The sequence below is a fragment of the Pseudogymnoascus verrucosus genome (genome assembly GCF_001662655.1).
Source record: "Pseudogymnoascus verrucosus strain UAMH 10579 unplaced genomic scaffold scaffold_9, whole genome shotgun sequence".
Lineage (NCBI taxonomy): Eukaryota > Fungi > Ascomycota > Leotiomycetes > Thelebolales > Thelebolaceae > Pseudogymnoascus > Pseudogymnoascus verrucosus.
The window spans coordinates 290,279-303,538 of record NW_017263660.1 but is presented as its reverse complement, the minus strand read 5'-3'; the positions used below and the strand labels follow the sequence as shown (position 1 = coordinate 303,538).

The following is a 13,260-nucleotide window of genomic DNA, read 5'->3' as shown; positions in this document are numbered from 1 at the left end:
CAGGACAACACGAGCTGACGGAAAGGGAAACTTCTCCTCCACCTCAACTACTGCTCTGTCGTTTCGATGCAGGAGAGCTGCTAAAACACGTAAAGACTCTCAAGTCGACAGATTTCCTAGCCATCTCACACGTCTAAGGAAAAGCAGATTAAATGAAAGTGGCTGGTATAGAAGAAAAGGTTCTGGTTCCGCGAGAAAAGGAAAATTTCTTCAAAGAACAACTACGATCCATAATTGAAAACCAGTGGTTCTGGATGGACTTCCTCAGCGGAAAGAGATCTTTGCAGCTGTGTCGGTTGATTCAGTTTAGCGCTAAGTACGGCCGCTCTGCAACATCAACGACGGATGGAAGCTCCAATGATGTCAGGAAGGAGACTATGTCAACCTAGCTTGAATACTATTGAGACCGCCCCTTTCAAAGCGCCTGAGACGGATAGATGACCGCTCAAGCATATAGTATTAAGCTCTAGCAGGAGGTTCTGCCTACTCATTTGAACTCTCGAAACAAGACGTGGCGGCAACCCCGTCCACTACTGCCTCTTCACTTACTCCTGAAATCTACTGCTAGGTCAAAATGAATCATAGGTAGGCGAGAATGGAAAACGAACGTTTTTATGAAGATACAAGATTACGTGCGAACTTTCAATTCATCCCAAAGCTCAGTCCATTCAGTATATCCCATCAATCTCAAATTTTCGTGTATAACCGACTCCAACTGAGGTCGCATTCCGTCTGCTCTCCCCATTTAAGCATAACAGTTATCCTTTACATGACCCAAAAATAGGGCTCCTCTGCTACAAAAGACGTATAGGAAACCGCTGATGTCCGCATTCCTTCCATTAGTCTCCGCCCAATCCCGTTCTCCTAACGCAGGAGCAGCAGTGGACTCTACGTCTCATCCTTCCCTTCTTTGGAATATTTCTTGGCCGTCGTTTCTTCCAGAAGCCAATGTAATCAATCATAGAATTAAAAGAACTCAAAGAAAAAAGAAAAGCCAAGATTGGCTCAGTTCATGTATCCATCCAAGTACAAATCTCCAACATCAAGACCCTGCCCTCCAGTACCATCATTCAAGCCTCCCATAGCCGACCCCACCCGATGATATAGCTCCATACCAGAGGAATGAGGGCTAGAGTCTTTCACTACTAAGTCGTAGTAATCTAGTTCTTTCGTCCTTGGCGTACCCGTATTATGCGCCCTTAGCAGGAACAGCTCCTGTCCTCTCCAGGGGCAAGTATTCTCTGGTCTAGAGAAGACTCCCGCACCGAATATTAGACTTGCGCCCTCCACCTGGAATGTAACCGTATCATAACACGTTCCTGTCAACCGAGCAAGCTGTGTGCTATAGCCATCTCTTCCTAGATCTGCCTTGCCAAGCACTTTAAGAATTCGCCACGCAGCCCATCGCCCTCGAAGTCCATCAGGATAAAGAGGCCTCTCGTCACCCTGGGGCTGAAGGAATCCGCTAGCGCCTGCAAGCACAAGGGGTGCCCATGACCACGGTTGTGGCATGATCGGCCCATGAAGAGGGGCCAGGCGAGCAGCCCTCGTGTCAAGATGCTGAAGTATCTTCGCCTGCCCTTCCTCTAAAGTCGTCGCTCGGCCCGGCCATTCCAGTTCGAACAATGGGAAGACTGCCCTAGACATGTCCTCCTTCTTCGTCGTCAGTCGTTCCTTCGAAAGAGTGTAAATACGGTCGAGCATAGGGGTGACGTTTCCCTCGAGTATTGTGCACAAGGATCTAATCGCTGTCCATTGTTGCCAGTGCAGGTCTGGCAGAGGCGCATTATGAATCATTGACCATTTAAGTTCGTGGCCATGTAGGTGGCTGTCTCCAAAAAGGAAAACCAAGTCTTTGGAGAGAAGTGCTTCCTGCATGGTCCACACTCTAGTCATCCAATCCGTGAGGAACACAGCCATAACCCTCTCTCGGTCCGAGCCTTCATCCATAGACATAAGGAGCCTATCAAAGACAACTGTGACTTTTGAAGAAGTGTATACAAAGTTCATGGAGTTGATTGCCAAGCTCCTCGATATAGGCTCGCGGCTGATCATGGCGATATCGATCCAAACCCATTCCAATCCGAAGAGGCTTGCCACTAATAGCAGCAGATCCAAAGTCCGAATACACAAGCCTTTCTCACTATCGCCTTGCCATCCATGTTCCCAAACATGGCTCACAGCCATGAACTCGTCCTTTCCGCACCAGCGCAGCTCACCTCCAGCGCCGATACAAAGCACTTTTCCCTCCTCCGCAACGTCTATATTGCTTGCAATGCTAACAGGAACAAAATGGCAGCTTCCTTCATACGACGACCCCTGCAAAGCAAACGTGTTCGTCCCTGGGCGACACTGATCACAGACCTGGGTTCCTACCAGGACCGGATGCCGAATGCTGTACCCTAATCTTCTATAGGCGCGAATAAGAGAGTCTGACGACGTAGGAATCATTCCATAGCCCTCCTGGCTGATCACCATGCGAGCGCGATAAGGATCACAGCCAGCATCGTCAAGAGCTAGTACCAACGGATTATCATGCGAGGGGTAGGTCTGATCCGCCTTTTGCCATGCATCTCTCAATGGCTGGATTCTGCAGCTATGATCTTGCTGAGATTTCCAGACGCATGTTACAGGTGCGTGGTCACATGTTGGGGCTAGTTTGATGGGTTCTCGTCCTACGGCGACACTGAGAGCGGCGAGTAAAGCTGGGTCCCAATCTTCGAATGGGTTCGTGGGACTCATGTTGAAACCTGGATGGGCAACAAAATGCTTTGCTTGATTAGACCATGAGTAGGTGGGCTAGCTGTAGTGTATATGTGTGTGTTTGAAGGAATAGACATATTCAGCTGAACAAAAGTGAGGCTGAGATATGTTGCAAATATGGTCGTGCGCAAGTACAGAATTGATTGACTACTACTTGACTAAACTAATATATCTGCGGCGCCTACGTACTATTTGTAGACCGGATTCTGGTGCCAACTCAAGCCTTCAGTTGGGCCTAGAGTCCTGGGACCGGTGACTGAGCTGAGCTTTGAGCTGAGCTGTGTGCTCAGCTCAAACGCCCAGATACGCCCAGCTGCTGCGAAGCTGACGGCGATCCTGACGACTGGCTTCACCTAGGAAGCCTTGACGCCTGGCTTGGGCAGTGTATAGGCTCTTGCCTAGCGCCACCAATCCCCACCAATTCCGTGGCGGCCCAGGTCCCGTTTGCCATGTCAGCTCTCAGCTACGGCACCTAATCCAACAAGATACGCACCCCGCTTATGCCCATAGAAGGGAGAAACAAATATCCGAGACTTGTAAACCGGTCATCGAACCTGAAGACATTGTTGCAAACCTGAATGCTGCGAGTCAAAAATCCTACTGTCGGAACACGAGACTCACTTAGCAGGCTGTAGCTTCATGAAATGCGACGATGCCGCTAGTAAAAGATCCAAATAAGGCTGGCAATTGAAGTTGAAGTTTGAATAAAACTTGAATTAAATGAATTAAATAATTCGACCATGACAGCCACTAGCAGCAATATCGCCGTATTTCCTCTTTCCTCTTTCCTTGCCTTTTGCAGGCGTTCTAATTGACTCATTAAGTTCCTTCTCCGATATCAAGGGCCTGGCTGTAGCCATCGAGACTCGTTGTCTCTCCTGCACTTGCTAAAGGTTCTCGTGCGTATCGTCTTCTGTGATCTGTGTTCGGCGCTTCCCTTCACTAGACAAGTGGTCCATAACAGTATTATGCCACATCGCAGGAAGGTGAGCAATAACGTTGAGAGAGGAACAGCTCTCAGCCTATGCGACCTTGTTAATAAAATCCTTTGTCCCAAGAACCACTTTGTTCCCAAAAACTCATGTTGGCAATTCCCTTCGCGCTAAAAACCGTTGTGCTACTCAACATACGGGCACATACGACCCCATCACCGCACATAGAAGGATACCAAACGTGCATCCAAACAGCATCTTTCAAATTATCAGTCCCGCCGACGCTATTCTACATACAAATGCCTCAATCCCACGCTACCCATAATTCTTCAGCGCCAAAAACTCCTCTCATGCTGTCTTCCATGGATGGTACCTTTACAAAGCCGTGAACCTAATCACTATCACTATCACTCCCATACGCCACCAACGGCCCCTTCGGCGCCGCCGTCTTCGACTGCGTCGTCACCGCCCCCCTAGCACTCTGCAACGCCGCCAGCGTCGCCTGCGAGAAAATCCCATTCCTCTCCTCCCTCACCGGCTCCTCAATCGCCGCCACCTCCCCATACCCCTCCATCCCCATCCCACTCTCAATCATCGCCCTCTGCTCCTCCTCCAACCCCAACCCCTCCCTCCCAACCGGATTCACCGCATTCGCCCCCCTCGCAAAGAACACCTCATCAGGGGCCTCATACCCCTCCAGTCCAAACCCTCCCTCCACCCTCCTCCTCTTCTTCGCCTCTCCATCCCGTCCCTCAATCTGCGCCACAAACTCCGCCGGCAGCGCCCTGCGCACCGCTTCAGCGGCTTGCTCCTCGATCGACCGCGCTTCGCGCGCTTGCGCCATGGGATTCGGATCCGCGGTCGCCCAGCGCACGTTGAGTACCTCTTCGTGGTCGAGGGACTGGTGCGCCATTGCTTCTTTGGCGAATTGCGCGTTCGCTTCTGTGGTGTAGGTTACGAATGCCACGCCGCGGGTATTCAGGACACGGGTCCGTTCGATGGGTCCCCATTCGGCGAAGTGGCGCGCGACGACCTCTTCAATGTCGTCAGTGACGTGAATACGACCAATATAAATCGTGCGATTCTGCCTCAGAAAGGTCCCCACACCGCCCATATCATCGCGGTAATCAGAATGCTTGTCCCGCCCAAACACATCCACGTTCGGACTATACATATCATGTATCCCCGGCAGGCGATGGAGGTACTGGCACTCCTGACCCTTTGGGCAGACCCCCCGCGCGAAGAAGAGGCAAAAGAAGGAGCTCGCGACGGAAGTAGCTTTGGTGTAACCGCTGTCGAGGGCGATGTTGCAGCGGCCTGCCGCGTGGGTCTTGGAGAGGTACTTGTCTTCCCTGTCGCCGCCGGACCATTTGTTGTACCAGATGTTGAAGATGGTGCCAGTTTGGGGGGGGGGCTCGGAGGTCATGGTGCTGGGGTCGACTTGGGGGCGCGCGGGGCGGCGCTTTTTGCGGATTATCTTCTTGACTTTGCGTTCGGGGGGGGCGGCGACTTCTGAGGAGGTTGTGGTGAGGGCGGTTGTGGAGGGCTCCTCAGTGGAGTCGTTATCTGGCTGCGCCAGCTCTGCTGGTGGTGATTGTTCTACTTCGGCCATTGTGAGGGTTGTGGGTTGGGATGGCGTTGGTGGTTGGTTTATGTTTGACACGCTGAGAGCGAGATAATGATGTCCTGGACCTCGAATTCTACAAGGCTGAGGCGTTTCGGTGCACTATTCCCGATCGGGATATTCTGCCCAGGGCGGTGACGTCGATAGAGATGTCGAGGGCGAGATATATCCATAGAACTTTGCAACACAACACGACAACCCCAACAACAGGGTAGGAGTTACTTTATCAGGTTGATTCTTACGGCAAAGAGCCGTAGTTTGCAGCCATGGTGAACATTACGGATAAGATCAAGGAGTAAGTCACGTGTTTGGCGGGGAATCGAGGTGGGGGAGGGGTGAACATAACTGACTTCATGGCTAGTATCGAGGAGGAGATGAGAAAGACCCAAAGTATGTGCTTCGTTCTATTCTTATAGGCAACTCTAATATGTTTCACAGAAAATAAAGCCACAGGTAAAGCTATGCCGGTCACAGACTTGGGAGTATCAGCTGACACCATGAACAAGAATATCATTTGGGTTTACTGAAGGGGTAATTCAAGCCAAGCTCCCATGCAAGTCACAGTCTAACAATCAATAGAAAGCTTGCTCGTCTCAGGGCCCAACTTCTTGAGCCTGGTCCAGGTGCTGGCGGTCCAGGTGGTGCGGGATTCGACGTTCAAAAGAGCGGCGATGCACGTATTGCACTTGTTGGGTTCCCCTCCGTCGGAAAGTCTACGTTCCTATCCAAGATCACAAAGACAAAGTCCGAAGTAGCAGCATACTCTTTCACAACTCTTACAGCTATTCCCGGAGTGCTGGAGTATGGCGGTGCGGAAATCCAGATCCTCGATTTACCCGGTATCATTGAGGGCGCTTCAGAGGGGAAGGGAAGAGGAAGACAGGTTATTTCTGCTGCGAAGACGTCGGATCTCATTCTGATGATCTTGGATGCAACGAAGAAACATGAGCAGAGAGAGTTATTAGAGGCTGAATTATATGCAGTCGGGATCAGACTGAACCGTTCGCCACCGTAAGCCCCCCTTCACAATTACAACCACGTCTACGCGCAACGGCTAACAAGATATTAGCAACATCTACCTCAAGCTGAAGAAGGCAGGCGGCATGAAAATCTCCTTCGCCTCACCACCCAAGAAAGTCGACGAGAAGATGCTCTACAACATCCTCCGCGACTACAAGATGCTGAACTGCGAAGTCCTCGTCCGCGACGAAAACATCACCGTCGACGACTTCATCGACGTCATCCTCGCCGACCACCGCACCTACATCAACTGCCTCTACGTCTACAACAAGATCGACGCCGTCTCCCTCGACTTCCTCGACTCGCTCGCCCGCGAGCCCCAGACCGTCGTCATGTCCTGCGAGCTCGACATGGGTATCACGGACGTGGTGGACCGTTGCTGGAAGGACCTGCGTCTCCTGCGCATCTATACGAAGCGCAAGGGCATTGATCCGGACTTCTCGGAGGCGCTGATTGTGCGCCAGAAATCGACGATTGAGGATGTTTGTGATCAGATTCATAGGAGTTTGAAGGATACGTTCAAGTATGCGCTTGTGTGGGGTGCGAGCGCGAGGCATATTCCGCAGCGCGTTGGGCTGAGCCATTTGGTGGCGGATGAGGATGTGGTTAGTATCATAAGCAGCTTCAAGGCATAAGCATGTCATGAGGTTGGAGGGGTGGTTTTTGTCCAGTCAGATATGCGACCATGTCTACGGACGGGAATCACTATCATGTTCACGAGATGACGAACAATTCAAAAGAAAACTGTTATAGAAGGGATCCATTCATTTCCTAACCCTGTCTGCATAAACCTGTCTGCCTGTCCATCCAGTTGACCACGTTCCTACCCAATTACTCCACACCAACTCCCCACGATAGCCCAAGCCAGCCCTGCAAAGGAGCCCCCTTGCGGAGTCCCCGAAGGCAAAGAAATGTATCGATTGCTGATGATGATTCGTAAAAGACCCTGATGACGATTCGCGTAACCAATGAAAAAAACCTTGAATAAGATGTGTGACGCCGCCCTGCCCATGCCATGAATGTTGTTTTTTGTACAAGAAGAAGTTATAATGTCTGTGCTGTGGTTCGTTCGTCCACAGTACGTTGTTTGGAGCGGAATATTGTTGCCTACTGCATGTCGACGTCGGCCTTGGGCTCTGTGGGCTTGTCGGCAAACATGTTTGTGGAGCCGAGGTTCTTGCTGGATGCCTTTGCGAAGAGGGACTTTGGCTTGGCCCTGGAGATGGTTAGTATTTTGTTCGTAGCAGCTGGTTAAGAATTCAATGGGAAAGACACGTACTTCATGACATGCTTGTTGCGGTAGGCGCTCAACTTTGCTGTGCAAGGAGACATGATGTTGTCGCTGGGAGAGACGTATGTTGGCTTGCCCCTACGTTGTGGGTTAGCAATAATTCTGTGTGAATGAGGCGCAGAAACATACTTGTCCTCCTCGAGCCTCGATTGAAGAACCTGGCGATGGTACTCCATGCTCTTGATATCCTTTGATTCAGTTGCCTGGACTGTTTGCGCCGCGTTGACGTCCTTGTCGCCGAGAACAGTGGAAGACATCTCGGCGTATGTATTGATTGATTGATGCTGATCGAGGGCGTAGTTGAACTGTATTGATTGCTTTAAGGGAGCTTTGAAGATTGCGGTAAGTGAGCAGAGATGAGGTTTGGATTTTGAATTTTGTCAAGTGGTATCGGGGCTGTAGAGGTTGAGATAAGAGAACAAGCCCATGTCGTAAATACACTTAGGCGTTGGCACAGCGACCCTGATATAATTCTTGCCAGCGCATGAGAACCACTCAATCGAACAGATTGCACTCAAACACAAAACATTATGGTCCGTGGTATATTAGTATATGACTCAGGTGCAATTTATGACTCTTATGGCCCTTAAAGTGGATTGTTTATCAACTTATTAAGTTAATATCATTTTTATATCACCGAGCAACGTCATTAGTTTGTATCACATCTCAAATAGGGCTTTGGAGTGGGGTGCAGCGTTAGACGAAGGCTAAGGACAGCTCCCCTCCTTTGGCCTTGTTGGTTTACCTTGAAACCGTCTCAGAGTAGCCATTATATCGATGAGATTACTATACATTTACAATGGCGACAACCTCTAACCCAATTGTCTTCTACGACATCGCCCAGCGGCCCCCAGTCACGGAGACATGCTGCGCCGTGAATCCCTGGAAATCCAGACTGGCACTGAACTTCAAGGGCGTTCCCTATACGACCTCATGGGTGAGGATGCCAGATATCAGCAAAGTCCGCAGCGGTCTCAATGTCCCAGCCTGTCGCAAGTTCGCTGACGGCTCCGACTTCAACACCCTGCCCATCATCCACGACCCTGCCACAGACACCTTCAAGGGTGACTCCTTCGACATCGCAGTCTACCTACAGCAAACGTACCCTGACTCTGGAGCCGGCGACCTCTTCCCCGCTCAGAAACTGGACTACGTTGTTGACCATGATCTCACACTGCTCATACCGCTGTCAGAGATTCGTGGGACAGACTTTATCGACTACGCGCGCTTCAACCAGAACATTGACGCAGCGTTCACCGCGCATGTCGGACTCATGGCTTATGGACTTCCTTTGGATCCCGCAACTGCTGATATAACCAAAGCAGAATTTGTCAACCGTGCTGCTGGTGCTGGTGTTAGGTCGTGGGAAGATTTTAAAATGGTTGGTGAGATGCGAGAGACGATGAAGAAGTCTTTTGAGAAGACGCTGGGGGGTCTGGCTAAGTTGTTCGTGAGAGATACGACTGGGCCGTTTCTGCTAGGACAGAAGGCTAGTTATGCGGATATTATCGTCGGTGGGTGGTTAAGAATGGCTCGTGTGACGTTGCCGGCGAGTGAGTGGGAGGAGCTGAGAGGCTGGCATGGCGGCGTGTTTGGTCAGTTGCATGATGCGCTGGACAAGTATGCGGAAGTGAAATGAATGATGTGGCATAAAATAATTATTAATTCTGGTCTGCAATGCTCAACCATTTTCGTAGGACAGTCAAGTGGATTGAAGAAGCCAGAGAGAGTGAAACACCTTAAAGGTCTTGGTATATTAAAATCTAAATCTAAACAAAGGAAGGTCTAATGATCGCTTTTCCCAAACCCTTCCTCACCTCATCTAATTGCTCCATTCCGCTTTGATATCCCATCTTCTTCACGTGCTTCTTTTTCGTGACGGTGTAGGCTCCCAGGAATTCATCCATAATGCCATCGAAGTCTCCTCTAACAGGGCCAGTCACACTCGATACCGACGAAGCCATTGATCCGAAATCGTCGTCCCCATTGTCCTCATTGTATCTCTCCTCAAGTTTCTCAAACCTTGAGTCGAGATCCGTCAACCCCTCGGTACGGAAAACCGACGAGGAAGTCATCGAGTACTGTGACGGGTTGGTAAGAGCGCCCTTCCTCTTCTTCCTCCTCCCACCATTCGTAGTTGTAGTCATCATAGACGACTGAATATCAGACTGGCCAGGCATGGCAAAAGCAACCTGCTTCTTGCCGTCCTTCTTGAACTTGCTGAACTCCGCCATCCAGTCTCCGTCTCCATGGTCCTCTCGCTCATCATCTCCCACATGGTCGGGCGCAACCGGCGCATCTTTATATTCTTTCGACGGCTTCGCTGTCGCATCGGACTCCCATCCTTCATCATCTTCATCCCAGGCCTCGTTCTCAAAAGTGCGATCATCAAGCTCCTCTCCGTCTTTCGCAAGTTGTCCGAATATCTCGTCGTCTTCGTCAACGTACGCATCGTCGTCAAGCGCTTCCAGAACCTCCCTTAACCTCGGGTCCATATCTGGTTGGAATCCTGCCAGAGCATCGGGGACTTCCTGCTGTGCTTGATATGTGACCTTCCGTAAATTCTTCGACGGCAGTATCTCCTCGTCCAGGAAAATCTCCGGTTTGTCGTCAAGGCTAGAGTTTCTCAGGGCATCCTCCAACGAAAGCTTCTCCTTCCCTTTGCTCTTGTCTTTCTGCAAACTCGGCGCCTCAACAAAATGTGTCTCGGCTCCTCCACTCCCGATGTCGCGCATATGTTGCATGTAGTCATATTCGGTGTCATCGTAGTAAATTCCATGGTTGGCAGCCTCGCCTTCGTTGGCCCGTATCCTTCCACCATCGCTGCCAAATTCCGAGGTTAAATCATCAAGCTTCTTGATCTTATTCGAGTTTGCGGCCTCCGTAGGGTTCAAGATCATGGAGGAAACAGTCTCATCGTGAATGAGAGGGTCATTCTGTGGTCTGTGGACAAGCGTAAAGTGCTGTGCCGACTTCTTATCGCTGGTAACGTGTTAGTGCGTCAGGCTTCATTTTTGACGCCGCCAATACTTACATCCAACCCCGGCGACCCATTTTGTATGACTCTTCTAAAAATCGTGGCGGAGTGAGGTTTATATGTGGACTGCTCAGCGCATCTGTAGATTCCAAGAGGTCTTGGTAGAGAAAGTTTACGTGATCTCGAAATTTAGTACTGCGGGGAGAAAATTGGGCGGCGATAAACTTTTGCCACCCCGCCTTATCAATACCTGCAAAACCTCGTTAATACATCATACCCCTCCTCCACCAAAACTCGACACACGACATAAATAAACCACAACAATTAGGAATAAATACACAGGACCTACGTCAATATGGTGCTGGCTAAGTCGAAGAAGGCTGTCGGCCTTGGAAACAGTCTGATGAATGACCGTTTCGGAAAAGGCAAGGGAGCAGACAGAAAGAAAGTCACTTCCGCAGGAATTCACAGAATCAACCACGCAACAGGAGAGACATATGTCACGAACGAGAGAAAGGAGGCCAGTTGGGTCAAGATGCGCTCTGTTACCGAACAAGCTGCCTTGGACGAGTTTTTATCGACAGCAGAACTCGCTGGAACCGATTTCACAGCGGAGAAGATGAGCAACGTCAAAATTATCCACACCGACCAGAAGAACCCATACTTGCTGTCCGCAGCAGAGGAGAGAGCCGCTGTTGGAAAGCAAAAGGAGCACTCCGACAAGTTGACAGTGCCTAGACGACCACACTGGGATGCTTCGACGACGGCAGAACAACTGGATCGTGCGGAGAGAGAGGCACTTTTGGAGTGGAGACGCGGGCTTGCAGAGCTACAAGAGCACAACGATTTGCTCCTTACACCATTCGAACGCAACTTGGAGGTTTGGAGACAATTGTGGAGAGTTATTGAGCGCTCAGACTTAATCGTTCAAATTGTGGATGCAAGAAATCCATTGCTATTTCGATCGATCGATTTAGAAAGATATGTCAAGGATGTCGACCCAAAGAAGGAGAACTTGCTGCTAGTCAACAAGGCTGACATGATGACACTTGCACAAAGACAGGCATGGGCGGACCACTTTGAATCGGCTGGAATTGCATACAAGTTCTTCTCTGCTCACCTTGCAAAGGAGATCAACGAGGCTAGACTAGAGGAGGAAGACCAATCCGAATCCGAATCTGAGGATGAAGAGGAGGCTGGACTGAGGAACAAAGCAAAGGGTTTGACCTTAAAGGACGCAGAGGGCAGCGAGGAGGAGGACGATCGTGGCGATGACGTACGGACTCATATCCTTACTACGGAGGAGCTAGAGGAGCTTTTCCTGCGCCATCTTCCAGCCACTACAGGTGAGTCAAATATTTAGAGTCAATAGACATAATCGTACTAACTCAACACAGGTGATTCAACAGACGAGTCAAGAAAGACACAGATTGGACTTGTCGGATACCCTAACGTCGGAAAGTCTTCGACTATTAACGCCCTTATCGGTGCAAAGAAGGTGTCTGTCTCCGCGACTCCCGGAAAGACAAAGCATTTTCAAACCATCCATCTCTCTGAGAAGGTCATCCTGTGCGATTGCCCTGGATTGGTTTTCCCCAACTTTGCGACTACCAAGGCAGAACTTGTCTGCAACGGTATCCTGCCAATCGATCAACTACGTGAGTTCACTGGTCCTGCTGGCCTCGTGACGAAGAGAATCCCTCAGCACTTCCTGGAGGCGCTCTATGGTATCAAGATTGAAACACGGCCGCTGGAGGAAGGCGGAACTGGCATTCCTACAGCGGAGGAGATGCTTATGGCTTACGCAAAAGCGAGAGGTTTCACAAGAACTGGTCAAGGCCAGCCCGATGAGTCAAGAGCTGCGAGATACGTCCTCAAGGACTATGTCAGTGGTAAGATTCTCTTCTGTATGCCGCCACCAGGCAATATTGACCCATACGACTTCAACCGCGAGCTTTACGACGATGGGAACCTTCCAGAGAAGCGCAGAAACGCTCTCCATGCAATGAGCTCCGATGATCACGATGATATGCAATCGCTCGCTGACTCGACCCTCTCGGGATACGAGACGGGACCAAAGACATCGAAGATGGATGGCGCCTTCTTCGGTCAAGGACAAGGAAACAATGCACATCTCAGAATGCCCTTTGCACACAAGTATACTGAACAGGGTACTGCTTCCGGAAAACTACTCAGCGGCCGTAAGCAACGGACCATGGCGGCCTTGGAGAAGGATGTTGATCCCAAAGACGCCAAGTTATTGACCAGTAAGAAACACTTCAAAGGAGGGGTACAGGGGAATGGCAAGCGTAGAGCAGATTATTTCAATGATGGGGCCATATAGTTCCATGAGGGGTATGCTTTGCTCGATTAGTTATTAGGTGGATCTAGTGTACTGCACTGCACTTCTTTATGACGGTCTGGACGGGTGGCGAGGATAGAGGGGGGGAGCATTCGAACGGCGTTTCAAAAGGGATTTAAAATCTGCATTACCGAGCGTTGAATTTCTATTTTGATTTTTGATGCTCTTTCACAGTAGTATACACTTATATATGCTGCTAGAAATGCAATAACAATAAAATCGTAGATACTTTTGATCGCTTGTTGTGTAAATTTGGGGAAGAGTCGTCTATTTCGGTCAACCCGAAGCTAA

The 13,260-nt window shown here is 50.1% G+C and overlaps 7 protein-coding genes across 7 annotated transcripts; 3 read left to right on the top strand and 4 right to left on the bottom strand.

Moving 5' to 3' along the window:
- Positions 1–535: 535 nt before the first annotated feature.
- Positions 536–2,905, bottom strand: VE01_02378 (uncharacterized protein). The gene has a single exon (XM_018271888.2). It carries the CDS (start codon positions 2,740–2,742, stop codon positions 1,006–1,008), a length of 1,737 nt encoding a protein of 578 aa, XP_018132690.1. The 5' UTR covers positions 2,743–2,905; the 3' UTR covers positions 536–1,005.
- Positions 2,906–3,947: 1,042 nt separating this feature from the next.
- On the bottom strand, positions 3,948–5,424 carry CWC2 (Pre-mRNA-splicing factor). The gene has a single exon (XM_018271887.2). It carries the CDS (start codon positions 5,305–5,307, stop codon positions 4,087–4,089), a length of 1,221 nt encoding a protein of 406 aa, XP_018132693.1. The 5' UTR covers positions 5,308–5,424; the 3' UTR covers positions 3,948–4,086.
- Positions 5,425–5,499: 75 nt separating this feature from the next.
- RBG2 (Ribosome-interacting GTPase 2) lies at positions 5,500–7,119 on the top strand. Its single transcript, XM_018271886.2, has 6 exons — positions 5,500–5,614; positions 5,681–5,709; positions 5,758–5,772; positions 5,826–5,850; positions 5,899–6,330; positions 6,389–7,119. The coding sequence occupies exons 1-6, from the start codon at positions 5,586–5,588 to the stop codon at positions 6,972–6,974; spliced, it is 1,116 nt and encodes a 371-aa protein (XP_018132694.1). The 5' UTR covers positions 5,500–5,585; the 3' UTR covers positions 6,975–7,119.
- Positions 7,120–7,555: 436 nt separating this feature from the next.
- On the bottom strand, positions 7,556–8,229 carry VE01_02375 (uncharacterized protein). Its single transcript, XM_018271885.2, has 2 exons — positions 7,760–8,229; positions 7,556–7,708 (listed from the first exon to the last, which is right to left on the bottom strand). The coding sequence occupies exons 1-2, from the start codon at positions 7,885–7,887 to the stop codon at positions 7,591–7,593; spliced, it is 246 nt and encodes an 81-aa protein (XP_018132691.2). The 5' UTR covers positions 7,888–8,229; the 3' UTR covers positions 7,556–7,590.
- On the top strand, positions 8,137–9,415 carry VE01_02374 (uncharacterized protein). Its single transcript, XM_018271884.2, has one exon. The coding sequence runs from the start codon at positions 8,430–8,432 to the stop codon at positions 9,267–9,269; it is 840 nt and encodes a 279-aa protein (XP_018132692.1). The 5' UTR covers positions 8,137–8,429; the 3' UTR covers positions 9,270–9,415.
- On the bottom strand, positions 9,357–10,901 carry VE01_02373 (uncharacterized protein). Its single transcript, XM_018271883.2, has 2 exons — positions 10,665–10,901; positions 9,357–10,612 (listed from the first exon to the last, which is right to left on the bottom strand). The coding sequence occupies exons 1-2, from the start codon at positions 10,682–10,684 to the stop codon at positions 9,400–9,402; spliced, it is 1,233 nt and encodes a 410-aa protein (XP_018132697.1). The 5' UTR covers positions 10,685–10,901; the 3' UTR covers positions 9,357–9,399.
- VE01_02372 (uncharacterized protein) lies at positions 10,749–13,247 on the top strand. The gene is made up of 2 exons (XM_059463438.1): positions 10,749–11,953; positions 12,005–13,247. Exons 1-2 carry the CDS (start codon positions 10,963–10,965, stop codon positions 12,949–12,951), a joined length of 1,938 nt encoding a protein of 645 aa, XP_059319894.1. The 5' UTR covers positions 10,749–10,962; the 3' UTR covers positions 12,952–13,247.
- The last annotated feature ends 13 nt before the right edge of the window (positions 13,248–13,260 follow it).